General features: G+C 39.1%; 2 protein-coding genes across 10 annotated transcripts in view; both read left to right on the forward strand.

The window, feature by feature from the left end:
• Positions 1–9362, forward strand: part of NR2C1 (nuclear receptor subfamily 2 group C member 1) — a 51969-nt gene extending 42607 nt beyond the window's left edge. For 8 of the 9 annotated variants that reach the window (XR_004991550.1, XR_004991555.1, XR_004991556.1 and 5 more), the window contains 2 exons: positions 778–1048; positions 1288–2884. Coding sequence is in view for 1 of the 9 variants with exons in the window: in XM_036458721.1 (XP_036314614.1) it covers positions 778–868; positions 9339–9347 (100 nt within the window). In the remaining 8 variants the exon portion in view is untranslated. Of the gene's footprint in view, positions 1–777; positions 1049–1287; positions 2885–9338 lie in introns of those variants that run through there. The other variant, XM_036458721.1, reaches the window with a different exon arrangement.
• Positions 9363–9460: 98 nt separating this feature from the next.
• On the forward strand, positions 9461–21140 carry NDUFA12 (NADH:ubiquinone oxidoreductase subunit A12). Its single transcript, XM_036458740.1, has 4 exons — positions 9461–9616; positions 10657–10739; positions 13062–13149; positions 20868–21140. The coding sequence occupies exons 1-4, from the start codon at positions 9531–9533 to the stop codon at positions 21046–21048; spliced, it is 438 nt and encodes a 145-aa protein (XP_036314633.1). The 5' UTR covers positions 9461–9530; the 3' UTR covers positions 21049–21140.
• The last annotated feature ends 5615 nt before the right edge of the window (positions 21141–26755 follow it).

A 26755-nucleotide genomic window follows, 5' to 3' on the forward strand; every position in this document is an offset into this window, starting at 1 on the left:
AAGTACAATATTTACATTTATTCTCGTTTAGATGTGTAGTTGTTTGCTGACTTCTATTTGATTAGATTCCAGCTGCTTTCACTGATCTTTGGAATTATTTCTGAGTTTCTTACATTTCTAGTTATTTAAAAATAATAAATTATCTTTCATTAGCAGTTTTCAATGTATAATGAACTTTCACACAAGATATCTTGCCAAAATTTAAAAACCTCACTATACAGAAACTGGCAGATATCATTGTAATTTAAAAAAAAACAAAAAAAAACTGAAGAAAGGCAGGCTGTACATAGCTAGGAGGGCAACTGAATCAAAATGTGAGTCCAGTGATCTTGATTCCATTGTTTTGTGCTTTTCCCAGTAATAACAACCATTGCCTGTTTTGCCATTCCCGGAAGTATTTCATAAAGCAAAACCAAGAAAACTATTATAATTGAGTCTGTGTGCCCTGATAACACAAAATATTACTGTTCTTACAACCTAAAATATCGATAAGTTCCTCTGCCATTTTTAGACATATAGCTTGAACTGTGGTTTAATAGTGTAGCAGTTAAGAGCAAAGCTCGACTATGAAATCTGTAAGACTGCACTTATATCCAGTAGATTGTCATACACTATAATATAAAGCTTGAATTCTAAGGTTTTTATTTTAACTTTTGAAAATTAGATCTTTTATTCAATTAGGCTACAAAAAATAACATGCAAAAATTACTCATTTTTCTACTTACTCTGTCTTTGATTTATAACCTTGTCCCCTTCTTCTTTCTTTTTTGTTTTTAGGTTGTCCAGACTCCTACTCAGATTGCCAGCTTTGAGGTTGATGAATGCTACCATCACTGAAGAATTGTTTTTCAAAGGTCTCATTGGCAATGTACGAATTGACAGTGTTATCCCACATATTTTAAAAATGGAACCTGCAGATTATAACTCACAAATAATTGGTCACAGCATATGAAAGCTGAGCACTCAGTGTAAACTTATTGTTCTTTCTCAGAACACAAGACACCAAATTGAACTCACTGTTTCCAGAGCACCTGGAAATTTTGACTTTCAAGAATTACCAAAAACCGCCCAAACCGGTTTGGCTCAGTGGATAGAGCATCGGCCTGTGGACTGAAGGTCCCAGGTTCGATTCCGATCAAGGGCATGTATCTTAGTTGCGGGCATATCCCCGGTAGGGGGTGTGCAAGAGGCAGCTGATCGATGATTCTCTCTCATCGATGTTCTAACTCTATCCCTCTCTCTTCCTCTCTGTAAAAAATCAATAAAATATATTTAAAAAAAAAAAAAAAAGAATAACCAAAAACCAAGATATTTTTATTTTTACTTTCTTAAGAAGAATTTTCAAAGTGACTGGGCAGGTAGCAGGAATTAGAGTTTCCTGTCTTATTTAAGTGATAAGAAATACTATGAATTTTTTCTTGGTTAAGATGATATCTAAAGCTGTCACCTTTTAACTATCTAAACTAAAATCTCTCATATCTTATTTGGTGAAATAAATAAATTAGTGTTTTTTTCCCAGAATTGTGTTCTATTCATGTTTAACTTCATTATGAGCTAGTACAAATACATAATTGTCAGAAGTCTCTGAGGATATCCTTGTATATTACACTTTTGTAATATAATCTGTTTTAATTACTTTGTTAAAAGATTATTTTATGGTCAATGGTGTAATGATAACATTAGAACCAGAGGAAATCATAATTGAATATATATTTTTTTGTCTTTTATAAATATTATGGCACTCATAGCATAGACCACTCATTGCTGGCAGTGAGACAGGATATTCACGATCTTAAAACTTGACTTTTTTAGTGGTTTATGTTATTAGTTACAAGCACTTTTTATTTATGTATGTAACAGAAAATTGTTTTTGAGAATAAGATAAGGTTCATGTTTTAATATTTTCAGTTTACTGAAGTGTTTTAAAAGTAGTCGAAACTGGTTGAGCCCAAAATATTTCAGTATTGCAGAGTAGATCTTAAAATGTTGCTCTTTCATTGCACAGAAAACATCTGTCCTCTTCCTCTTTCCTGATCCATATTATATAGTTTCCTGACCCTTCCATGGGTGTTAGCCAATTTCTTTTAGGTCATTTCGAAATACAGTTTGTTAAATAATGGATTTATCATAACCAATCTGTGTTGTCAAGGTGAGTGAAAGAATTATTTTAAGGCAGTTAATAGTTTTTAAAAACTAAAACTTTTTAGTATATAAAGGAATATGCACTGATTTTTCACTATAAAGAGGGAAGGGCTATTTTAGTATGAGCATTGGCCTAAAACCTTGTTATTGCTACAACAAAAGCATTTTTAATTTTTTGGATGTCTTCCACAGTAATGTTTTTCATAGCAAACTTAATACTGTTAAATATTTATTTGCTCTGATTTCATGATGAATTGTTTTAGTGTGTTTATTTGTTGCTTTGTTATAAAAAACAAAATGGAGATTTCATTGTACTTGGAGTACATCTTTTACAAAGATTTTTGTAATAGAAGAGAAGCTAAATTTGGGGAGGCTGTGGATTTTACTAATTACTACTTTATAGTAAATCAAAAGTTTAAAAATATCACCATACAGTCTTTACCATCTTACTAAGGGAAATTTTTCCCTATTTAAAACATGTTTTTTGTTTTTTGTTTTTTTTTTGTCATTAGGTTTATTTATAATATTAGCTGTAGAAAACTACATTTACTATAAAAATATACAAATGGGAAAATTAGTAGCTTTATACCTTTATAACCCCAAGAAGTAAGCCAAGGATTCAGAAATAATGTAATAATGGTCAATTAACACACGTTTACTGCAGGTATTTTTCATGATTAAATTTGTAGTTATATTTGGAAGTGTATTTAGATCTATATTAAAATGTGACCTGCATTATAAATTTGTTTCCTGACAATATATTTATTTGATTTCAGAGTTCTATTTGTTGAGTAGTTATCCTTTTGTTTGCCACAGTAAAGTATAACTACATCATGATAAAAGAGAAGAAATCAAAGGATAAGAGAATCTGATAAGTCTTTAGAAAATAAAATCAGTAGAGAAAGACTGATTTAGCAGAGCCAGAATCAAGGACACTCTAACCTGAGTGCCTGCAAAAGAAAATACAGTGAGAAAGAAGCCTGTACACCTTGCAGTGTCCAGAAAAAATGCTCATTATCTGGAGGACCCAGGTACTTGTATTCAGAGATAATGTTTGGGACATAAAAAAGGATTGATTGCAAATCTGTATACAGACTCATTGAACTGTCTCTACACAAGTCAGGTGATCATTTTCTGCCTCCACCCTCCCCCTGCCCTTTTTAAAAAAAATATATTTGTACTAGAGGCCCAGTACACAAATTTGTGCATGGGGTGGAGGGGTGTTCCTCAGCCCAGCCTGTACCCTCTCCAATCTGGGGCCCATTGAGGGATGTCCAACTGCTCATTTAGTCCTGGGATTGGGCTTAAATGGGCAGTCAGACATCCTCCTCACAATCCAGGACTGCTTGTCTGCCTGCCTTCCTGATTGCCCCTAACACTACTGCCTGCCAGCCTAATCACCCCCTAACTAATCCCCTGCTAGCCTGATTGATGCCTAACTGCCCTTCCCTGCAGGCCTGGGTCCCCCCCCCCTCCCCCACAATTGCCCTTACCTGCAGGCTTGATTGCCCCCAACTGCCCTCCCTTGCAGGCCTGGTCCCTCCAACTGTTCTCCCCTGCTGGCCATCTTGTGGCAGCCATCTTTAACCACATAAGGGCAGCCATCTTGTGTGTTGGAGTGACAGTCAATTTACATATTACTCTTTTATTAGATAAGATTGACTTCAGAGAGGGAGAGATAGAAACATCAAATTATAAGAGAGAATCATTAATCGGCTGCCTCTTGCATGCCCCACACGGGATTGGTTCCGTAACCTGGGCATGTGCCCTGACTGGGAATTGAACTATGGCCTCCTGGTTCATTGGTTGATGGTCAACCACTGAGCCATGCAGGCTGGGCTGTTCCCTCTCCTCCCTTTTTGAGCATCAAGTCAAAGGTTAATGTTATTAAAAAGCTAACTGGAAGATCGTAGGACTTCCAGGATGCCAGACATAATAGAAGGCTTGGATTAGATACAGGATTGAAAATATTAAGCCCTAATCAGTTAGCTTAGTGGTTAAAACATTGGCCAAGGGACTGAAGGATAATGGGTTTTATTCCAATCAAGGGCACTTAACTTGTACCTCAGTTGCAGGCTCCAATCCCTGTCACCCACACTCCCCTCACAGCACATGCAAGAGACAGCTAATCCATGTTTTTCTGTTTCTCCTCCTCCCATTCTCTAAAAAAAAGTCAATGGAACAAAATAGCCTTAAGTGAGGACTAACAAAAAAATATACAGATTAAGTTAAAATATGCATTCTGAATGTGGGCCATCAGGTATAGCTTTTCTCTTCAGAAAAACTACCTCCAGAGAAATGATCTCCAGGCACTCACTTTTGGTTGTGTCTAGATATGATGCCTGATTATCATTTTATCACAAACCCACCATCAAGTCGTGCGTGTATAATGTATTTTCATTGAACTCTTTGGTGCCTATTAAATATGAGTGTGGAACCAGGATTTCCAAATAGTTAAGGAAAATCTGTAATATCTAAGAGATCACACATAGAGCGGGGAAATATAATGCAGGGATCACAACAATACCCCCATTGCTATTTAAAATATATGTATCGGGTCTAGTAATAATTAATGTCGTTTTTAAACATTCGTTTAAAATCTTGCTTGGCGTTGACTTGTATTGACATAACCTTCAAACACGTGGTATCTACAGAACGTGTGAAGTGCAATTAACAAGTTTTGCTTGAAAAAGTTTGTTTGGTTTGGTTTTTGTTGCAAAACTAGGGCTAAGAAGATGGCGGATGAAGAGCATATTCGGCACTGCATGCTTTACGAGTTCCAATTAGGAAGAAAAGCAAGTGAGGCTGCAAAAAACATCTGTAGTGCTCTTGGTCAAGATGCAGTTAGCGCCAGAAAATGCCAGATTTGGTTTGAGAAATTTCGCGAGGGAAATTTTTCGTTAGATGACAAGAGTGGTCGAGGCCGTGTGTCCAATTTTGATCAAGAAGCTCTTCAAGCTCTTTTGGTGCAAAATCTTCAAATTACCCAACAAGAGCTTGTGACAACTTTAAATTGTTCACAAAAAACAATTTCCAATCAATTGCATGCACTTGGCAAAGTCCAAAAGTTTGGAAAATGGGTTCCTCATGAGTTGACCGACAACAACCGTAATCAAAGAGTCACAATTTGCAGTTCGCTCCTCTCTCGTCAAAACCGTTTGCCGTTTTTAGAGCAAATTGTTACCGGAGATGAAGAATGGGTGCTGTATGTTAATTTGAAAGGCAGCCCCAATGGTTGGACAAAAATGAGGCTCCGCAGCCCACGCCAAAACCTGACTTGCATGTGAAAAAAGTGATGTGTGTTTGGTGGAATTTTAAAGGAATTCTTCATTATGAACTTTTACCATCTAACCAAACCATTACAAGTGCAGTGTATAGTGCCCAATTGGAAAGGTTAGCCCAAGCTTTAAGAGAAAAAGAACCCGCGCTGATTAATCGGAAGGGCGTAATTCTTCACGAAAATGCACGACCGCATACTCCAAGAATCACTGCTGAAAAACTGCGCCAGTTGGAATGGGAAGTTCTCCCTCAACCTGCATATTCTCCTGATATTGCCCCTTCCGATTACCATTTGTTTCGTTCTTTGCAAAACTTTCTTCTTGGAAAAAAATTTAATAATGAAGAATGCCTCAAAAATGCATTGACCGAATTTTTTGCATCAAAATCACAAGAATTTTACAACAGAGGGATTAAAATGCTTCCTGAGCGTTGGGCACAAGTAGTAGAAAACAACGGCAACTATATTGTTGATTAAATTTTGTTGTACTGTTTAAATAAATTTGATTTAAAAAAGTATTAGAAAACGACATTTATTATTACTAGACCTAATATATTGATTTTTTACAGAGAGGGAGAGGGATAGAAAGCCAGAAACATTGATGAGAGAGAAACATCGACCAGTTGCCTCCTGCACACCCCCTACTGAGTATGTGCCTGCAACCAATGTACATCCCTTGACCAGAATAAAACCTGGGACCCCTTAGTTCGCAGATTGACACTCCATGCATTGAGCCAAACCAGTTTTGGCCTCATTGCTATTTTGACAGAAGCTAGGTGTTATATCCATTAAATGAGAACAGGAAGTTTTAAAAAGGGAAATTTGGTGCAAGGAACAGCCCCTGGAAATTAAAAACTATAGCCAAAGCAATTCATTGGAAAGTTTGGAAGGTGAAGTTGAACTCACCCAGAAAGCATAAGAAAAGATAAATAAAAAATAAGAAAAAAATAACATTAGGGAGTCAAATCAGGAGATCTTATATTTTAATATTAAAAGTGTAAGGAAGAGGGGGTTTTAGAGGGGAGAGAAGTATATAATAAAAAGGTAACATCTTGTGATAGAACTGTTCACTATCTTGACTGTGGTGACATACAAGATAAAACTATAGAACTAAATACGTGATAAAACTATAGAACTAAATACGCACATACACAAATGAGTAGAGGTAAAGCTCAGTGGATTGCATTAATGTCACTATCCTGGTTGTGTTGGTATATTGTAGTTTGCAAAATGATATACCATTAAGAGAAAGAGAAGTATAAATAGAATAGGATAGGATCTCTCTGTATTTACCCTACACTGCATAGGACTATAATTATCTCAATTTAAAATTTCAAGGGAAACAAGAACTTTAGGAATATTAGGAAATTATTACCTAGCCACTGATCATCAGTGGCTGCTAAAATCATGAAAAGTGAAGCAAGTGGATACCATGTGTGCATCCTGATTGAAGGATATCATCACATAAAATATGGTTAATTTTTATGTGATGATATCCTAGTCAAGCACTTAGGTTAATTACTAATATATAGGAAATACAGGGGATAGAAGAATATTAACGGGGGGTGGGGCAGAGGGAGGGCGTACAATCAACAAAATCCAGACTAGGGGAAATTCTTCTATCCCAGTATCTTCATCAAATACATTGGAAGGACAAAAAAAGAGCAGGGGGTGGAAAATGGGAGAAACCTATAGACTAAAAGAAATTAAGATCAACCAGTTACAACATATGGTTGGAAAAACAAAGGAGACAGTTGGGAAAATTTGAATCCTCTGAATATTTAATATTAAGGAATTACTGTTTAATATGAGATGATAATTTTTTTTACTATATTGTATTGATTTTTCACAGAGAGGAAGGGAGAGGGATAAAGAATTAGAAAATTGATTGGCTGCCTCCTGCACACCCCCCACCAGAATCGAACCTGGGACCTTTCTGTCCTTTGGCTCTATCCACTGAGCCAAACCGGTTTTGGCATGATAATCTGTTTTTAAGAGTTTGTAGATATATAAAAATATTTCAGATGGATTTTTTTTAAAGGGAAAACAAAAAGTGCATGAAAATCACAGTTCAACATGAAATAAATTCAAATGTGATTTTGAATTTTGACTAATTAATAGAGTCTAAGAAAATTTGACCCTGATATTTGCAAGTTTTTCCCTGGGGGTTGAAGATTGAATAGTATAAAATGAAATATTTTTCCTGGATCTAGTTATATTACTTGATTCTTTCATGAAATACTGTGTTTCAGTTTTTAAACTCAAACAATGGAAACTTGCAGTTACAATTCAAGTGTAAATCTTATAAACCTTAATCTTTTGAAAGTAATGATAATGGTGACTTAGAGTCTGAAGAGCAAAGGATGAGAATAGGTGAGGAAAGTGAGGTGCTAAATTTCTCATCTCAAATAGTTGAGAATCAAGAGAGAATGTTCCAAGTCGATGGGTCAAGGAATATATAGATTTTTAAAAACATTGTTTAAAATGAAATAGCCACTGGAAAATTAGGAATAGTCTTTATTTAATAGCCTGCAATATTTAAAATTTTAAATATGCACAGCAGGGCCTGCTGTGTGGGATGGAGCATTATGGGATGGGAGGCTTGGGTGTTTGGTAGTGGCCAGCTGGTGTCCATGCCAGCAAAGGCCCAGTGACTTACAGCATCCCCACAGAGGTGGAGATAGCCTATGTCCAGGACAGCTTCCTGACTAATGACATCCTTGATGAGATGGTTGCTGCAAGTGGAGTTCTACCAGAGTGCCCCTGACCTGTTGAGGTCTCAGGACTCCTACCTGGACAAGCTGAAGATTTTTCCTAACAGCAGGACACCCAGGGATGAGGCCTTGTGCCAGTGCTGGAGCAGGTTTACACATCCTCAAGCAAAGGAGCTAAGGGCACGGGCCTCTAATGTTCCAGGAGGCCTCCTGATCAGACTCTGAGCCCCACCTCACTCCAAGCAACCCTGGGTGAGGGGGAACAGGTTTAGGGCCTTCATTTGCAACTAACTATTGCTCCCTTCCTGTGTGACAGTATATATATGAGAGAGAATAAAAAAAAAAAGTATACACATTTTGAATATTAATTCCAATGGGTTAAATCTGAAATGAAAGACAATTGAACTATCAAAAAATTATGTGCATATGTAAAAATGTAAATGTGTGTACATTCATATGTACACACATTTACATTTTTAATGAATTTATTGAGAGATTAAGGCCCAGCTCTAAGGTCATGCCTAATTCTATGAAAACCTACCCAAGGTTTCCTCCATCTGCCTTTGCATTCCCCTGCTTCATTGGATTATACCTTACTTTTTGTTACTTATTCTCAAGATTGATCTAATAGAAGAAGCAAATCCTGATTGAAACCTGTATTTCTTTAAATAAATATGGTCATGCTTAAATTGCATTAGTTTCTGCTGTGTATATAGTGCACAAATTACTTTTGTTATGAATTTAAATACTTGAATTTTAACTTTGAAACTAAATCACCAAATCAGTGAGAGCAGATACTTAATCATATACTTTTTTATTCCTCCTTGCTATTCCTGCACAACGCTAGTGTGTGTAATCAATATTATGTTCTCGATATTGAATTCCTTAATGATATCTTGTTTCTAAAGAGCCTTGGCACGGCACTAGAAAGGATTTTGAAGTCTGAATCAATCATTTGAGATGGGGAACCTGGGTCCCCCAGAGGAACTTGCACCTGGGGAAGCCTAGTCTAGGTGTTTTCCACCACATATACCGCCTTCTAAATTAAGGTGACCTGAAGTCCCGATTTTTGACAATTGTCCCGCGTTCCGCGGCGTTTCCCTATTTTTGGGGCAAATTGTTAAAAAATAGGGACGTCTGGTCACCTTATTCTAAAGGCAACTTTTATGAATTGGTGAAAGTTTATTGTGCCTTTGCTTCCCAAGGAAACCTAACCGCTCTTTCTTCCCGCACTTTCTTGGGAAGTGGGAAAGCGGTCCCGCGCGCGCGAGCGCCAGCTCTTCGCGCATGCGCAGAGCCGTGGGAACCCTGTGCGGGAGGCTCCCTGCGAGCGAGCGCGCGCTTCCCCCCGGCCGCCTTTGAACGGCGCACCCGGAAGGCCCCGCCTGCGGGGCAAGATGGAGTTGCTTCAGGTCTTCAGGCGAGGACTGCAGCAGGTCAGCGGCCACAACGGCCTCCGAGGCTGGCTGCGAATGCTCTTCAGGTAGGCGGCTGAGCCGTGCGCCCGGCCTCCGGGCTGGGCCGGGCTGGGTTGGCGGGGTGTTTGGAAGGAGGGGGCGCGGGCTGGGTCACCTTGGAGGAACCGCCGCTCCGGCCAAGGACAGCCGGCCCAATCCCTGCCTTTCACCCCCGCACTCTGTGACCTTGGAGACGGTCTTTGTGACCCTTTATTGGCCTCCGGTCTCCTCCTCTGCGCGGCGAGGCGTTGATCAAGGTGATCGTAAAGGTCTCTGGTCCTGACATTCGTTGAGTCGGACTAGCAGGGTCGTCCCTGGAAGCCAGTTGGAGAGCCAGAGTGGAATGAAAGCGCGGACATGAATAGCATTTAAGATGATGTACTTTGGCTTCCTGATTTCCTGAAGGTGTTTACTAACTCCAGTGCCTCTTGTAGTAGATAAAAGTAGTTTTGTAAGTTGCATCTTTATATTTAATGTAGTTTAACTTATATCGGTGGGTCAGCTTATCTCTTCCTGTGCTCCTTTGGTGGTACTGGGGACTTTTTAAAAACAACGCGGGACAAATCGTTAAAAATCGGGACTGTCCCGCCAAAAGCAGCACGTCTGGTCACCTTATACCACATGTGTCAAACACAAGGCCCGCGGGCCAAATCCGTCCCGCCAGGCCTTGCAATGTGGCCCGCACCGCGCTGACATCACTGCACTCCGCTGCGTTTCCATCACAATGACAGTTTATGACTGTTCAGTAAACCATTCGGCGCGCGATTTAGGCTGGATTTTAGATTTTGGCCCCTTCTCTGATTGAGTTCGACACCCCTACCTTATACTGAGGGCAGCACGAGCGTGCATTCTAGAGCTGTCCCTGGGAGCTGATGGTTCAGCAGTGGGTGGTGTGAGCCTCCAGATGAAGAAGCTAGAAGGCTACCACTAGTGCCCAAACCCAAGCATGTCCTCATTTTTCTTATTGATGCAGCAGCTTTGTTTCTTAAAGTCGGTATTCTCTACTTATATTTGTGTTTTGAACAAAGAAGCTCTCTAAAATATCTTTTCTTTTGGGTATTCACAGGACAAATGATGTGAGGGTTGGTACGTTGGTGGGGGAAGACAAATATGGAAACAAATACTATGAAGACAACAAGCAGTTTTTTGGTGAGTGCAGCACTGGTATGAATAAAGGGAGTGAGCTTAAATTTTGATTTGACTCTGTTTTCCATGATATACAGGTGGCTTCTTTAATGAATGTATATACTATGTTATTCATGTTGATAAACGGAATTTTTTTTTTTTTTCATAAAAACCTTGGGCGATTTTTCCATATTAGTTATTTGGAATTATCTACAGCATTATTTTTTGTTTGGATATTTGTCTGTATATTTTTATTATATTTTTTTCACAGCATTCTTTTTAATAGCAACACAATATTCCATTGTATGGAAGAACTATTATTTTTTCAAACACTTTACTATATATATATATATATATATATTATTGATTTCAGAGAGGAAGTTGAGAGGAAAAGAGAGATAAAAACATCAGTGATGAGAGAGAATCATCGATTGGCTACCTCCTGCATGCCCCCTCATTGGAGACTAAGCTCACAAACCAGGCATGGGCTCCTGACTGGAATCGAACCTGGGACCCTTGAGTCTGCAGGCCTACGCTCTATACACTGAAGCCAAACTGGCTGTGGCCAAACACTTTTAGACATTTAGGCTGCCTTCAACTTTTTTTTTTTTTTACTAGAAACAATGCTTCAGTAAACTTGCTTGTACCTACTTTAAATAGTCTAAGAATAAATTTCTGTAAAGTGGAATTGCTGAGTCTGAGTATACACATTTAAAATTTTAATATATTTATCTCAAGATTGTTCAGGCCCAAATACTATGCATCATGGCCTGACTCTATGAACCTTACCCAAGATTTTCTCCATTTGCCTTCACGTTCCCTGCCTTATTGGATTATAGCTTATTTTTAGTTACTATTGTCAAGATTGATCTCTCTAATCGAAGAAGCAAATCCTGGGTGAAAGCTGTATTTCTTTAAATAGATATGGTCATGTTTAAATTATATTGCTCTATATTTGTTGGTTATAAAGTAAATGCAGATTACCTTGTGTTTATTGGTTTAAAGTCTATTATAGAGTTGAATTCAGTATTCCCTGTGGGATGGGGCAGTGAGGAAGGGGTAGAAGGAATTGATATTTATTATGCACTTATGTCTGATGTTGAAGTAGGTGTATGTGTGTGATATTTAATTTTCACAGCAACCTTCAGATGAGGTATAATCATCTACTTTTAATAGACAAAGAAACTGACTGAGTCTCATAAAATGTACCTAATATCCACAGATAAATGACAGAATCTTGATTGGAATCCAAGTCTTTGCCTATCTTAAGGACCCAATAGAAATAGTCTTATAGCCCTAGCCAGTTTAGCTCAGTGGATAGAGTATCAGCCCATGGACTAAAGGGCTCCAGGTTTGATTCTGGTCAAGGGCATGTATCTCAGTTACAGGCTTAATCCCCAGATCCTATTGGGGCGTGTGTGGGAGGCAACCAATCGATGTGTCTCTCTCACATCGATGTTCCCCTGTCTCCCCCTCCCTTCCTCTCTAAAAAAAATAAAAAAGAAAGAAAGAAATAGTCTTGTAAATTGTGATTAGGCCTCTAACTACTCCATTAGAAATGTGTTAAACAAGAATGTAACCGTATTATTCTGATGACATGAATGGTCCTACTTATTTAACCATCATTTATATAGTTTGCTTATTATGTGTAATCAATTTCTGAAAGGATTTCTGGTAGTCATTTAAAAATATTTATATGGCCGAAACCGATTTGGCTCAATGGATAGATGGTCGGCTTGGGGACTGAAAGGTCCCAGGTTCGATTCCGGTCAAGGGCATGTACCTTGGTTTCAGGCATATCCCCAGTAGGGGGTGTGCAAAGGCAGCTGATCGATGACTCTCTCTCATCGATGTTTCTAACTCTCTATCTCTCTCCCTTCTTCTCTGTACAAAATTAATAAAATATATTTAAACATATAATCCAAGTATGATTGCTGTGAGTACATTTCTCCTGCCCCATTCTCAGGAGGAGCACTTTCTCTCCTGAATACCCTGACTGGCTGGGAGCCCATTCTCCTACCCTCCCCGTTGCTTTCTTGGCATGGGTGGAGGCAAGGGTTCTCCACTGTGGGAAAGGCCTGAGCCCCTCCCACAGAGTAGGTCTTAGTCCCTGTGCAGGGATTTGGCTCTGGCAGCTGCCAGGGTTTGATAGAAGCTTGCCATACACTTCCTGGAACTTGCCTTCACTCTTACAGCCTGGGTGCTATTTCTCTTAGGTAAGCGCACATATAAGTCTTAATTAAAAGGTTGTCTTCTTTGACATTTTGCAATTATGGTTTTTTGTGTTTTCTTTTAAAGTTGTGTTTATTTTTTCACATTTTTCTAAATGTTGTCCTTTCCACTCAGGCCGTCACCGATGGGTTATATACACTACTGAAATGAATGGCAGAGATACATTCTGGGATGTGGACGGAAGCATGGTGCCCCCGGAGTGGTAAGCTAAGTCAACGTTCTCTTTTTTTGGCTGGAGGGGGCTATGAGGGAGTTTGGCAATGTTTGTTTTATTATACAAATATTTATTAAATAGCTTATTTATTTATAAGACAATTAATGGTATTCTGAAAGCATTGGTCTCAACTATATATTTCATAGTTTTTGTGGGTCAGGAATTTAGATAGATACAACTTGTGGATGGCTTATCTCTGCTCCAGGGTATCTGGCCTTAGGTACAAGATTTAAAAGCAGAATGAAGCCATCTGAAGACTTCATTCGGTTTCTGGAAGCTGATGTTGACTGTCAGAGTTAGGGACATAGCTGGGGCTTTCTCAGGCAAGTGCTGAGAGAGAGAGAGAGAGAGACAGAGAGAGAGAGAGAGAGAGGCCTTGTCCACACTTAGTCTTAGAGATCGCCCAATATCAGTTTCTCATTTCATTGGTCGAAGCAATTAGATATTCTGCCCAGGTTTAATGGGAGAGAACATAGATCCTATCTCTTGATGGAGGTGTGACAACATATTATTTGTTGGGATAGATAGTGGTGTGGCTGATTTGAGGGGAAAAAACAATATTCCACAGTATCACCTGGCTGTGGGTTAAGGGAAAAGCAAAAAGAACTCTGCCTCTAGTCTTCTTTGGCAGCTCGATCCTAAGCAAGTTCCTTACCCTCCCTGGGACTTAGTTTTCTCACCTGTAAAAAGAGAGCCCAAGTTCCTTAGATCTCTAAAAACTGATTTTTATAACTATAAACTACATAAACATTTTGAAATGAAATTCCAATGGTTTTACTTGAATTGCCAAATTTTATATTAAATATTTCAAAACAAAGTACTGATCTCTATTCCATAGATTGCTGAAATAATACCATTTGTAAGTTTATCAAGTTAACTGACATTTTATTTTAGTTGAGCTTAATCATCAGAAATAGTTTTTGGCAAGTGGGATAATCTCAATGCATTCACTTCCATTGTAAAAGCTCAATTAGAAACCCACGAATTTAACCAAAGTGAGTGAGATGTGAGACAGTAAGGAAAGTGAGGACTATAGTGAACTGAAAAGCACACACTACATCAAAGAGGGCAGCACTATTCATTCTTCCTGAGTTCCATTAGGTGAGAATTTGACTAAGGGTTTCCAGATAAATGATTTTCAAGAGAAAGTAGAAATCTGTATTTTATGGTGAGATTTCTTGTTTTTTATATGTTAACTTAAAATATTTGTCAACTTAAATACATCACTGTCTAATACATGGCTGGATGTTCTGTATCTGCTCTGATCAGTAGGGTAGCCACTAGCCATATATGTCCCTTTGAAATGTGACTAAGGAAGTGAATTTTTAATTTTATTTAAACTAAATAGGCTATTTGATTGTTCCGAATAGGTTTCTTTTTATTTATTTGTTTTTTATTGTGTGAGTTAAGCAAAAATGTTTACAGGATTTCACTACAACCAGTTTTTAACCTCGTCTGCCATGTGGACCAGTTAGGAACATTGAACCATGACATGGATGTGGTTTGAAAACCACAGTATTGGATTATGTCTATACTAAAACTCATTGGCTCTTAACAGCAGCACTGATGCTACATTTGAGGCTGGATTTCCTCTTTTTAATGGGAAATAATAACGTGTGGTTCTGTTAAGGTCTAGGAGCTGTGATTTTAGGTTTAGAGCTGTCTGCTTTCTCCAAAGGGGCATTCTGTATGTCAGGGGCACTATTCAACACCAAGGTCTCAAAGTGGATTATTGGCTTTAGAAAGTGAGGTGTCTCGGTTTTCATTTGGTTTTTTTGTTAGTTTGTGTTTTTTTTTTGTGTGTTTTTTTTTTTGGGGGGGGGTGGGGGTTGGGATTGGTCCTGAGAAAATGTAGAAAGCAGGTGGGTGTTTTGTTCACATTGAGATCTATCTCCTTCAGAGTACTCCTCTAACATTGGTGCTCAGGTTCTGTATTTTGGGAGAGTAGGACGTGGGGGAGGGAACTGATTTAAGTTATGTGAGATGAAACAAATTTGAAATTAGAAAATAGTACAAGTTATGAAGAGATAAAAGTGTTGTTCAGCCAAGCAAGCCCTTTCATATATTCTGGCATCACATGGGAAAAAGCGAACAGTGGTAGCAGACAGCACTCCAGCAGGTGCCTGAGGGCAGTTGGTGTAGAGCTGAATTTCTCTGTGGAGTGGAGCCTCCTCTCCAGGCTGAGCACCTTCAATGACCCCTGTTTGTAAGGGAAGTTTAAAGGCCTGGGATTAGTCTTTGTGGGAAGAAGTGATGTGAGACAAGCACAGCTGTTTGTTTCTCAGACTCCCTTTTGCCGAGTGTCATGTATTGTGGAATTCTAAATCTGTGGATTCTTACCTGTGATTTTATTCCTGAATAAGTTTGAAGTAGGGTTGATTTATTAGAGCCAGGTATTATCTTACACATAGAATAATGAATAACACATACAGTTTAACATCTTTATGCATTCAAATAACTATTTATTGTATACCTATCAGGTGCACAGTCCTATTGCAGGCACCAGGGATACAACAGTGAATAGAACAAAGTTCTTGCTCTCAGACAGAAAAATAAATATGTTATATGTTTTAGGCAACAATAAACACAAAGAAGATAATACGAAGCTGGCATTCATAAAGGGATAAAGAGCATGGAGAGTTAGTAAAGACTTCTTCAAGGAAATGAAGAGAGGAGAAGAGGGGTGGGGTGGAGGTGGTGAAGAGCTCCATGCAGCAGGAATCAAGTACAAAAGCCCTGTGTGCTTGAGATGTATTGCTTGTATTCAAAGAACAGCAGTATGGCCAATTTGACTGGAATGAAATGTGGAAGGATAAAAAAAAAAAGTTTAAATAATCTGGCAGAGACAACCTCTGTCAACATTTAGCATATTTCCTTTAGTCCTTTTTAAATAATTTTTATTGTACAATAGTTGTGTTCATAATGATAGCCAATTTTATCTTGTTTTTTTTTCCCCCCTCTAGATATTATAAGCAATTTTCTTTGTTACTAAAACAATCCTTATAATCATGGTTAATTTTTTTTCTGATTATAAAAATTTATAATTGTTATAGGAAACTTGGAAAATCCAGAGAAATAAAATTAGAAACCAAAATAAACTCTAGTTCCTAAGCCCAGAAATAAGCACTGTTAACATTTCATTTATTGATTAAACAAATATGTGAAGGTCTGCTTTTGAATAGAGAAGGAATGTTTTTAAAGAATAGATTTTTGTTTTTGGTCACACCTTCTTAGAAGTTTGTGATTATAATTAACTGTGTATAGGCACATATATGAGTATATATGCATACAGGGTGTGCAAAAGTGAATTTACATTTGTCTGTATAGAAAGTAATACAATAAGTAACCCTATATAATAAAAGCCTAATATGTTGCATGTCTGGTCATCCATTAAACCAATCAAAACCTAATATGCTAATGATATGCTAAGGCCGCTCAACCACTTACTATGACTTGTAATGATCACCAGGGGGCAGATGCTCTAACTGATAGGTTAGCTTGCTCCTGTGTTCCCGCCAGTCCGGACTGAGCGAGATGGGCCAGACACTCCCTGGAGCTCTCCTTGGGTCCCTCCCTGGCTGACCAGCCTCCAGCAATCATGCACCAGTGAGGTCCCTCAGCCTGGCCTGCACCCTCTCACAATCTGGGACCCCTCGGGGGATGTCAGAGAGCTGGTTTTGGCCTGATCCCACAGGTCAGGCCCAGGGACCCACTGGTGCACAGGCCTCTAATAGATAACAATACAAAAATAAACTGTGTTTCCCATACTTACAACTGTAAACCTACCTTTGTCCATCCTGCATATATCAGTTTATTATGCATGATATGATGTTTGCTTTCCCCCTCTCCTCACTTAATATATCACAGATGTTTTCCCCATTTCACTATTCTGTTTGCCAGTTTGAGATTTTTAGTGTCAGGGGGCTATTATATGTAAAAAAGATTAATGGCAACTTGGGTTTAAAATTAATATTTATTGGTTACAGTTCCAAATTTTAAAAACCTAGTTCTTAGACTTTCTGCTGATTCTTATAATTGTCAAATCCTATTGGTATTTTAATTCAATTTGCATTTAATTAAAAATGGTTACTGAGCTAACAGAGTTTGAGTTGGTTATTTTGTAATGAGCTATCTTTGTTTTTAAAATTTGTTAAATTTATTAATCCTATCCTGGGGTTAGATGAGTCTCGGGATTTTGGCAGATACCTATTTGCTATTGAAATCTTAATCTGGTTTTCATCTACTGATTGTAATGAAGTTTCTGTTCAAAGGGTTTGCTTCACCAATGGGAAACTGCGTTCAAGTCTCAGCTCTGTAACCCACATACCTGCTGTGGGACCTGGCTAAAGTCATTTCAATTCTGCTTCCTCAGTTTCAAGATGTGAAACATTAAATCGTGACTAAGTGACGTGTGTAAGAATGTTTCACAAACTGAAGTCTGAGGGAGTAATATAAGTGTTAGTATGAGAGTATTTTTGCCTCAAAACATATTCTGGAGTTTTTCTTTAGACTTTCTTATTTCTTTTTTGAAAAACTGAAAAACCTTTGGCATTTCTATGCTCAGTTAAAACATCTGAAACATGGACATTATGGTCACAAACCAGTCTTGATTCCCAAAAATTAAGAATGTTATCTAAGGAAAAGAAAGATTTAAAACTGCCTGTTTTTATTATTGTTATTAGCAGTTACTTGGTAATGTTTTATTTCCTGAAAAGAATAATTAAACTTTTAAAAATATATTTTTACTAGAGGCTGGGTGCATCCATTCGTCCCTCTGCCTGGCCTGTGGGGATCGGGCCAAAACTGGCTCTCCGACATCCCCCAAGGGGTCTCGGATTGCAAGAGGGCAGTTCTCAGATGACGAACCCCAGAATCAGAATCGGGTTCACTCCTCTCTGGTTCTGGGTGCGTCACCCAAGAACTGCAGCTGCCAAGTCACTGCAGCTCTGCAGTTCCTGCATGAGCATCTGCCCCCTAGTGATCTGTGCTTCATAGCTACTGGTTAGAGCATCTGCCTCCTGCTGGTCATGGTGCATCATAGCTACCTGTTGAATGGTTGAACAGTCACTTAGGCTTTTATATATATATATAGATTGATTTTAGAGAGAAAAGGAGAAGGAAAGATTGATAGAACATCAATGATAAGAGAGAATCACTGATTGGCTGCCTCCTGCATGCCCCTCATGAGATCGAGCCCACAACCCAGGCATGTGCCCTTGACCAGAATCAAACCCAGGATCCTTCAGTCCTCAGGCCCACGCGCTATCCATGGTGCCAAACTAGCTAGGGGGAAAAATCAAACTTTTTAATTTTTATTATTAATTCTAATCTTAAAGACTGTTTTCATTTGCACTGGTTTTCAAAATAAACCCTTTCATTTTGCACTTTGAATGTTCCCAAACTGAGGGGCTATTTAAGTGAAGTTAGTATATATTCAAAAAGAAAGGACTAGTCTTTCTTCCCTGTTCCCTGACACACTTTTTCTTATACAGCTGAAAATAGGATCAACCATTTGTTAGATTTATTTTCATTTGAGTTGTGTTTTAATTTTTTTTAATTGAATTCTTTATTGTTGAAAGTATTACCTATGTCTTCTTTTTCCTCCATTGACCTCTCCCCGCCTGCTCCTGCCCTCTTGCACATGCCTTCATCCCCCTAGTATCTGTGTCCATTGGTTATGCTTATATGCATGCATACCAGTCCTTTGGTTGATCTCTTACCCTCCCCTCATCCCCATCCCCCAACGCACACACCCTCTCCTGCCTCCCCGCTGAGGTTTCTTGGTCTGTTTAATGCTTCTGTGTCTCTGTATCTATTTTTATTCATCAGTTTATGTTGTTCATTATATTCCACAAATGAGTGAGAGCATGTGATATTTATCTTTCTCTGACTGGCTTATTTCACTTAGCATAGTGCTTTCCAGGTCCATCCATGCTGTTGCAAATGGTAAGAGTTCTTTCTTACAGCAGCTTAGTATATAATTGTCATTTAATATCTTTGTTTCCAGTTATTTTGACACAACTTATATTTGAGTACTGAGTTTTTCCCAAAATGTATTATATTTTCATTATAAATATTTATCTCTTTGGTATTTATAACATTTTGCCTTTCTCCCAGGGTCCTCATTTGTAGTCTCACTGCCTTTATCATCAAGTTTAAGTAATTTTGTATTTTGTCCTTTAAGAAAATAGCAGTGACATAAAATTGAAGCTCTAAAGCCAACTGCAACATAGTTTTCCAGACAGTGCTGTTAGTCCAATGGTGTCTTTAATTAATTGGAATAAAAATGACCCAGCTGAAAACTCTTTGGTGTGGAAATCATATTATTTCTTTAGCCTTTATTTAATATTAATTGTAGCAGAAGGATTATGTTAGCCTGTTTCTTAGTTCCTTACACTGCCACGATGAGAATAAATTGTTTACTCATTCCCTGACTCTTGCCAGTAGCCTTACTGTGTAAACATTTTCAGATTTTAAGTATTATAAATTATTGCTAATAAATATTCTTGAACATACATAACATCATAAATTTTTCTTATTAGGTTTAGTCTTAATTATTTTAGTGAAACCTCCTCTTACCCTTTTCTCTGTAGCTAGTCAACTTTTTTTTTTTTTTTTTAATTGGAGCTGCAGTTCTATGCCTGTCTCCTTATTCCCTGTTGTTATAGGGTCATACCTGTATTATGAGCTCTGAGCCTTGGGGGATCTGGGATGAGTTCTCTCTCCTTCCTTTCCCATAATATTCAGTGTGGCTTCCCTTGGATATAGATTCTTCCTTCTTCTATCATTAGAGAGACATTCCCCTGTAGACTCCAAGGAAAGCACCCAGCTTCCTTCAGGCCAGATTTCTGGCACCTCCCGGCAAATGTCCTTTGAAATTAAATGGTTAAACACTTAAAGCTGAAATACTTGTAAACTGTGATTTAATAATTTTAAGGTAATAGATGTTATGTTCTCCAGTGTTCAGACTTAACCTTGAATTTAAGGTGCATGCTGAGACCCTCTTCCTCTTCCTTTTCCTCAGCATTGGGTTTCCAACTACAGCTTCATGAGGCAGAGCAACTCAGCACACAGGAACTTTCGAGCTCTAGCATCTCATAGTGATACTGTAGTTCAGGGTTGTCAAACTCAATCAGAGAAGGGGCCAAAATCTAAAATCCAGCCTAAATCGCGGGCCGAATGGTTTACTGAACAGTCATAAACTGTCATTGTGATGGAAACGCAGCAGAGTGCAGTGATGACAGCGCGGTGCGGGCCACATTGCAAGGCCTGGCGGGACGGATTTGGCCCGCGGGCCTTGTGTTTGACACATGTGCTGTAGTTCATCAATTTTCTAACATTTTTTACATATTCTACCAATAGTGTCATAATTTAATTGGCAACATTTTTTTAATTTTTAGAGATACATAAAATAATGGTGTATCTTAAAATTGATGTCCCAGATTTGATGAAATACAGTAAGCTAGCATTTGTTGAATTCCTACTATGCACAGGAATTTTTCTAGGTGCTTTATATGTATTATCTCATTTAATCCTTATCCCTCTTTAGGAAATAAGATGTTCAGATGAAATAACTAAGTTACAAAAAAGTTCAGTTGTTAATGATTTGAGCTCAAGCAACAAAATAGCCCCAGAGCTGCCCTCTTAACCTTCCTTCCCCAACATTGCGCTGCCTCTTCCTAACTGTCTTCTTTCCCCTCTTTAAGGCACCGTTGGCTTCACTGTATGACTGATGATCCTCCAACAACAAAACCACCGACTGCTCGTAAATTCATTTGGACAAACCATAAATTCAACCTGAGTGGCACTTCAGAGCAGTATGTACCTTATTCCACCACTAGAAAGAAGATTCACGAGTGGGTCCCACCTTCAACACCTTACAAATAAAGACACTGAACAATTTAAACATGTAAAATATGAGGCTTTTCATGTAATTGCACTTTTACTGCTTACTGTTAATTAAAATAATTTGATTAAACGATGTATTTTTGCCCTTGTTATTTATCAGTTGCAAAATAGAGGCTTACAGATGTGGGTAATTGAAGTAGACTTCTGTTGGGATGGGTGCTGGTTTACAGTTCTCTTTACCTGGGGCCATGTCTGTGCTTTGTGACCCTGCCTCCCTATCACATACTCTGTCATCTGCCACTTCAGTAACTTTTCTGCCAGGGCCTAAAGCGGGGAAACCAGCGAGCAATTGGGAATTCTGTTATCCTGGCTTGCTGTTCTTTCTGGGTCAAGCATGTTGGAGGGTCACCTGCTAGAAGAAAAAAGCAGGGGGGCGGGGGGCTTCATGGGGAGGGAGAAGATGGAAAGGTAGTAATTAGGAAATGTTCCATTTGCACAATCTCTTACTGTGGTTAGGTAATCTTAGAGTCAGGCATGAAAGTAACAGCAGTTTTAACCTGATTTTTTTTTTATTTTTTTTTTTAAAGCCAACTTGATAGGTCTGTGTAACAGACACTTAAATCAAGCCAGAAGATCACAGCTTCTCAGTTCGTGGGTGATTCAATTAACTGAGAATAATGAAAGTCAAGCCTGGCTTATAGATGTTGAGCAATTCTCAGGACCAGAACACTTTATTTAAGGGCCTTTGCTATAACAATAGAGATGTGTGTTATGAATCTTTCACCTAGCTATTTCTTTAGGTGATATGCAGTCAGAAATGAGAAATATCCAAAGTTTTTAGGGATCTGTGGATACTTGTTCTAAGTTATGGGGGGATTGAGAAGACTATGACTCCTGGTCAGACTAGAGGTCATGGGAGGGAAACTGGACAATGGAGTTGTCCCCCCCACCTTCATCACCCAGATCCATTTCCTCAGTTCCTAAGTGTAGATAGGACACACATCCTTTGCAGAATCTCTCCATTAGCTCCCTGCCCCAAGGAGTAAGTGCTCTGTGGTAGAAGGGCCAAGGGGAAGACATTGGAGCATTCTGTTCCTCCAAAATACTAAGTAAAAAAGTAGTATGTCTTTGTGGGTAATTATAGAAGTTGTACAACCATCAGAGGATAGAAAGATACAAATGAGGTAACCTGTCATAGTCCCAAGTGGAGAGTCCATGAATGTAGAGTGTATTTCTGTTTGACCAGTGAGAAAGATTGATAGCTCTTGGAAATGACAGTGGACTCTGCATTAAAACTTAATCTTGAGGTGATCCGAATTACAGCTGCTGTTCCTGAAATGGTCTCTATTGGAGCATCTTAGAACAGCCTTAATTAACCAAGGTTAACTTAGTTAACAGCCTTAATTTGATGTGTAATTATTGGTCTAACCACTGCATTTTTAGTTAGCGGAGTCCACTAGCAGTTTGCTTTTACCTGCTAGGGACAGAAATAGCTTTATAAGTCTGTCCCACAGATGCCAACTCCAGCTGTGTGCTACATGAGGACATTTAATGCATCACCAAACACGCGAATACCACGCCAGAGTCATGTATTCAAAGGATAAACTCCGAATCTCATAGAGGTATAGGCACTTGACTGCTTAGTAATATCTCCAGGGATTCAGTGGTCTAGTACCTGTGGTGATACCCCCTCCTGTGGTAAGGATACATTGCTACATCTTGCCCCTTCTACAACTAGGAAAAGCACAGCACCTTGTGGTAGAGGCAGCATATGACACATGGGTGTTTCGCAGATTTATTTTCTAGGTGACCTAAGAACCTGTAAGTGCAAAGCATTCTCTATAGGAGGTCTAGGCTGCCGTCTAAGCAGGTCTGCTCCTCAGCCCTCTCAAAATTCCTGGGAGACCTAGTGAAATCAGAAACAAATCTCTCCAGAAAATCATGGAAGCACACAGGATTAGGGAGCAAGGCCAATCCTAAGGAAGATGACTACTTTCCTTTTCAGAAGCAGCTTTGACAAGCTACTATGGGATGCAAGATGCTATCTAACCCACCTACTCATAGAGTGGACCATGTCCAGTAACACTCCATCACCTTGTAGATGGGGCCAGAGCAGGCCATTAAGGCACTTAGTTTGTGTAAGCAGATTTCTTCCCACTGTGTGCTTTTGACAACACTATTTCCACACCTTGTCATGGCCAGTCTGTTCCTTTGCCCTGGTGAAGAGTTGTTGGCCAATTAAGTGAGGATAATAAAAGTCAAGTCTGGTTTATAGATGTTGAGCAAGATGCACTACCAGCTGGAAGTCTCCTATTGTGAACCACAGCCCCTGTCAGCAGCTGCTGTGAAGGACAGCAGAGGGCAGGATTTCAGCAGGAATCAGGCAGCCTTTCAGGCAATGCCTTTTATGTATTTTGACTGCAAGGAGACATGACCTGAGTCCGGCCGGCTCTGTCACCAGTCACTGGCTACATGTCAGACTTGAAAAGAGCAGCATTGGAAATTGCTGTGAAGGTTTTGGGAAGGGCTTTGCCAATGAACTTAGAGGATTGGGCCACAGAGATTAAGAACAAAGCAGCCAGGTGCTTGCAGGGTCATCTGAGCACAAGTTCTTGTCTCGGTGTTGGCTTGTGGGTGAACACAATATAAAAACACACCCGAGGCCAGCAGCCTCATGGTGGCAAGTTCATTTCATTGGGGCGAAGCTTGATTTGTTTTCATGGAAATGGATGTTGTTCTGAATTTGGGTCTGCTTTCCTTGCCTATCATAACTTAGCCAATGCCAACATTCATGGACTTAGAATGCCTTCTGCTTCATCATATATAGGATAGTGCCCTGGCCAAGAAAACCAGTTCATAGAAAAGAGCCATGAACTAGTGTTTGCAGGGATCCCTGCTTGAGTTCATAGCATGCCCATTTACCTCTCAAATGTCATCTTTCTCATTTTTCCCTCCAGCACCTACCATGTGTCAGTCATACTAATCCTCTCTTTATTCTTTTTAAAAATTGAATGTATTGCCCAGCTGGTATGGCTCAGTGGTTGAGCATCAACCTATGAACCAGGAGGTCACAGTTCAATTCCTGGTCAGGGCACATGCCCAGGTTTGGGGCTTGATCCCCAGTGTGGGGCATGTAGGAGGGAGCCAGCCAATGATTTTCTCTTATTGATATTTCTATCTCTCTCTCCCTTCCTCTCTGAAATCAATAAAAATATATTTTAAAAATAAAAATGGAAGGTATTGGGGTAACATTAGTGAATAACATTATATAAGTTTTAGGTATACAAATTTATAATACATCATCTGTATATTGCATTGTGTGCTTACCACCCAAAGTCTAGTCTCCTTCCCTCACCATATATTTGATCCCCTTTACTCTCTTCATTGTCCCTCACCCCTTCCCTTCTGGGACTACCATACTGTTTTCATGTCTATGAGTTTGTTTGTTTGTTTTATTTATTTGTTGATGTTTTATTTCCCACAATCAATGACTTTATATGGTTCTTGTTCTTTACTGTCTGACTTATTTCACTTAGTTTGGTACTCTAAGGATCCACCCATGTTGTTGCAAATATTTTGTCATCTTTTATGACTGAGTAGTATTCCGTTGTATTCATGTACCACATCTTCACCCAATCATTGCTTGAAGGACACTTAGGTTGTTTCCATGTCTTGGCTATTGTGAATAATGCTTCAGAGAACATAGGGGTACATATCTATAATAATAAAAGCATAATATGCTAATTAGACCAGATGTCCTTCAGGACAACCTTCCAGATGAATCCAGGGCTGCAAAGGAAGCCCGAGTCCTGGGTGCCAGAGGGAAGCCAGTGCCAGCAGCCAGGGGAAGGAAGGCCTACTCTATCACGAATTTTGTGCCTTGGGCCTCTAATATCTTTATAAATAGTGTTTTCAAGGGTTGTTTTTTGTTTTTGTGTTTTGTTTTTGTGTGTTTTTTTGTTTTGTTTTGTTTTTTTTGTGTGTGTGTTTGTTTTTTGTTTTGTTTTGTTTTTGGTAGATACCCAGAAGAGAGATTGCTGGGCCATATGGTAGCTCTGTTCTTACTTGTTTTTGAAGAATCTCCATACTGCTTTCCAATAGTGGCTGTACCAATTTACATTCCCACCACTAGAGTATTCTCACCAGCAGTGCTTGAGGGTTCCTTTTTCTCCACATCCTCTCCAACTTGTTAGTTCTTATTAGTTCTTGTCTTATTGTTAATAGTCATTCTAACAGCTGTGGGTGGTAGCTCATTGTGGTTTTGATTGACATACAGCTTCATTCTTGCCATGGGGCCTTTGCACTTGCTGTTCCTTCTTCCTGGAATAGTAATATCTTTGCGTAGCTCCCTCTTTTGTATCATTGATGTTTCATTCCACCAATATCACCTCCTTTCTCAGCAATATCTGTGTCTGGGTAATTTAAAGGTAGAAACAAAAACAAACTCTAGTTCCTTGGCCCAGAAACAAGCACTATTAACATTTCATTCATTTATTTAACAAATATTTGATGATCTGCTTTTGAGTAGAGAAGGAGTGATTTTAAAGAATCACAGTGTGGCCCGGCCTGTTGTTGAGCATGTACCTGTGAACCAGGAGGTCACAGTTTGATTCCCGATCAGGGCACATGCCAGGGTGTGGGATTGATTCCCAGTAGGGGGCATGCAGAGGCAACCCATCAACGATTCTCCCTAATCATTGAGGTCTCTATCTCTCTCTCCCTCTCCCTTGCTCTCTCTGAATTCAATAAAAAGAACAAAACATATTTTAAAAAACAAGTCTGTCTCCTGGGCAAGCACTATATGATTATTCCGTCTTTGGGCAATTGGGCTTAGCACAGGTTGAGTTGAGCCTCCTTCTACAGATTTCATTACCTGAAGGTTATAGCAGTGTGTGTCTTGGTGGTAAAGTCTGGGAGAAGAGTGGAAAGGGAGAGAGGGAAAGAGGGAAGAGGATGGGAATGCCTAGTTTCAGAGCAGTGTAAGACCATGCAAGAACTGGACCGCAAGCAGGGAGGGCTGGAAGGCTGATCTGACCAGGATGTCCTGAGATGGGATGTTGATACCTCTGGCTTGACATTCCTTATGAGACCAAATGTGCCCCACCGGGGGAGTCTAAAGGGATCTAGAAATCATGAGAATTAAAATTCCACCTGGGGCCCAAGGTGTCAGTTACCTCTGAACCTCTTACCAAAGTTTGAAAATCTGACTCTTGAGATGCTAACTCCTGGGAACAAGAAAACTGTCTCTAGACCTGGAAGCATGAAAATGCCCATGTGGCTGGAATGGGACTAATCTGACCCAGACCACTTCCTGGCCTGCATGGATTGTGTCGTGACCACAGGTTTTCCCAGACTTAGCAGGGATGCTCCTTACATAATATTAAAAACAATCTTACACTTGCTTAGCACTTTTAAAATACTTTTTTTTTTCATAGATCTTGATACAGAACCTAAGTTCATAAATATGTATTTATGCAGTGTGGGCAATAATCTAGCTGGAAAATGAATCTAAAATACTCAATTACTGCTTCCCTTGATTTGGGTACCTAAGCAGAGAGTTGGGAAATAAAAGCTGCAGCTGTTGCTGAGAAAGTAAAAACAACAACAACAACCAATTCAAACATCTCCAACCCTAACAACAAATGAAGCTCTTGGTTCAAAGTTAGAAGGTTTTCATCTTATGCAAGTGAATAGCATTGTTGGATGTGTTTAGGGAAGAAAGGATGGACTTGAGCAAAAGAGTGAC

This window comes from Pipistrellus kuhlii, unplaced genomic scaffold, assembly GCF_014108245.1.
Source record: "Pipistrellus kuhlii isolate mPipKuh1 unplaced genomic scaffold, mPipKuh1.p scaffold_m20_p_3, whole genome shotgun sequence".
In the NCBI taxonomy this organism is placed as follows: Eukaryota; Metazoa; Chordata; class Mammalia; order Chiroptera; family Vespertilionidae; genus Pipistrellus; species Pipistrellus kuhlii.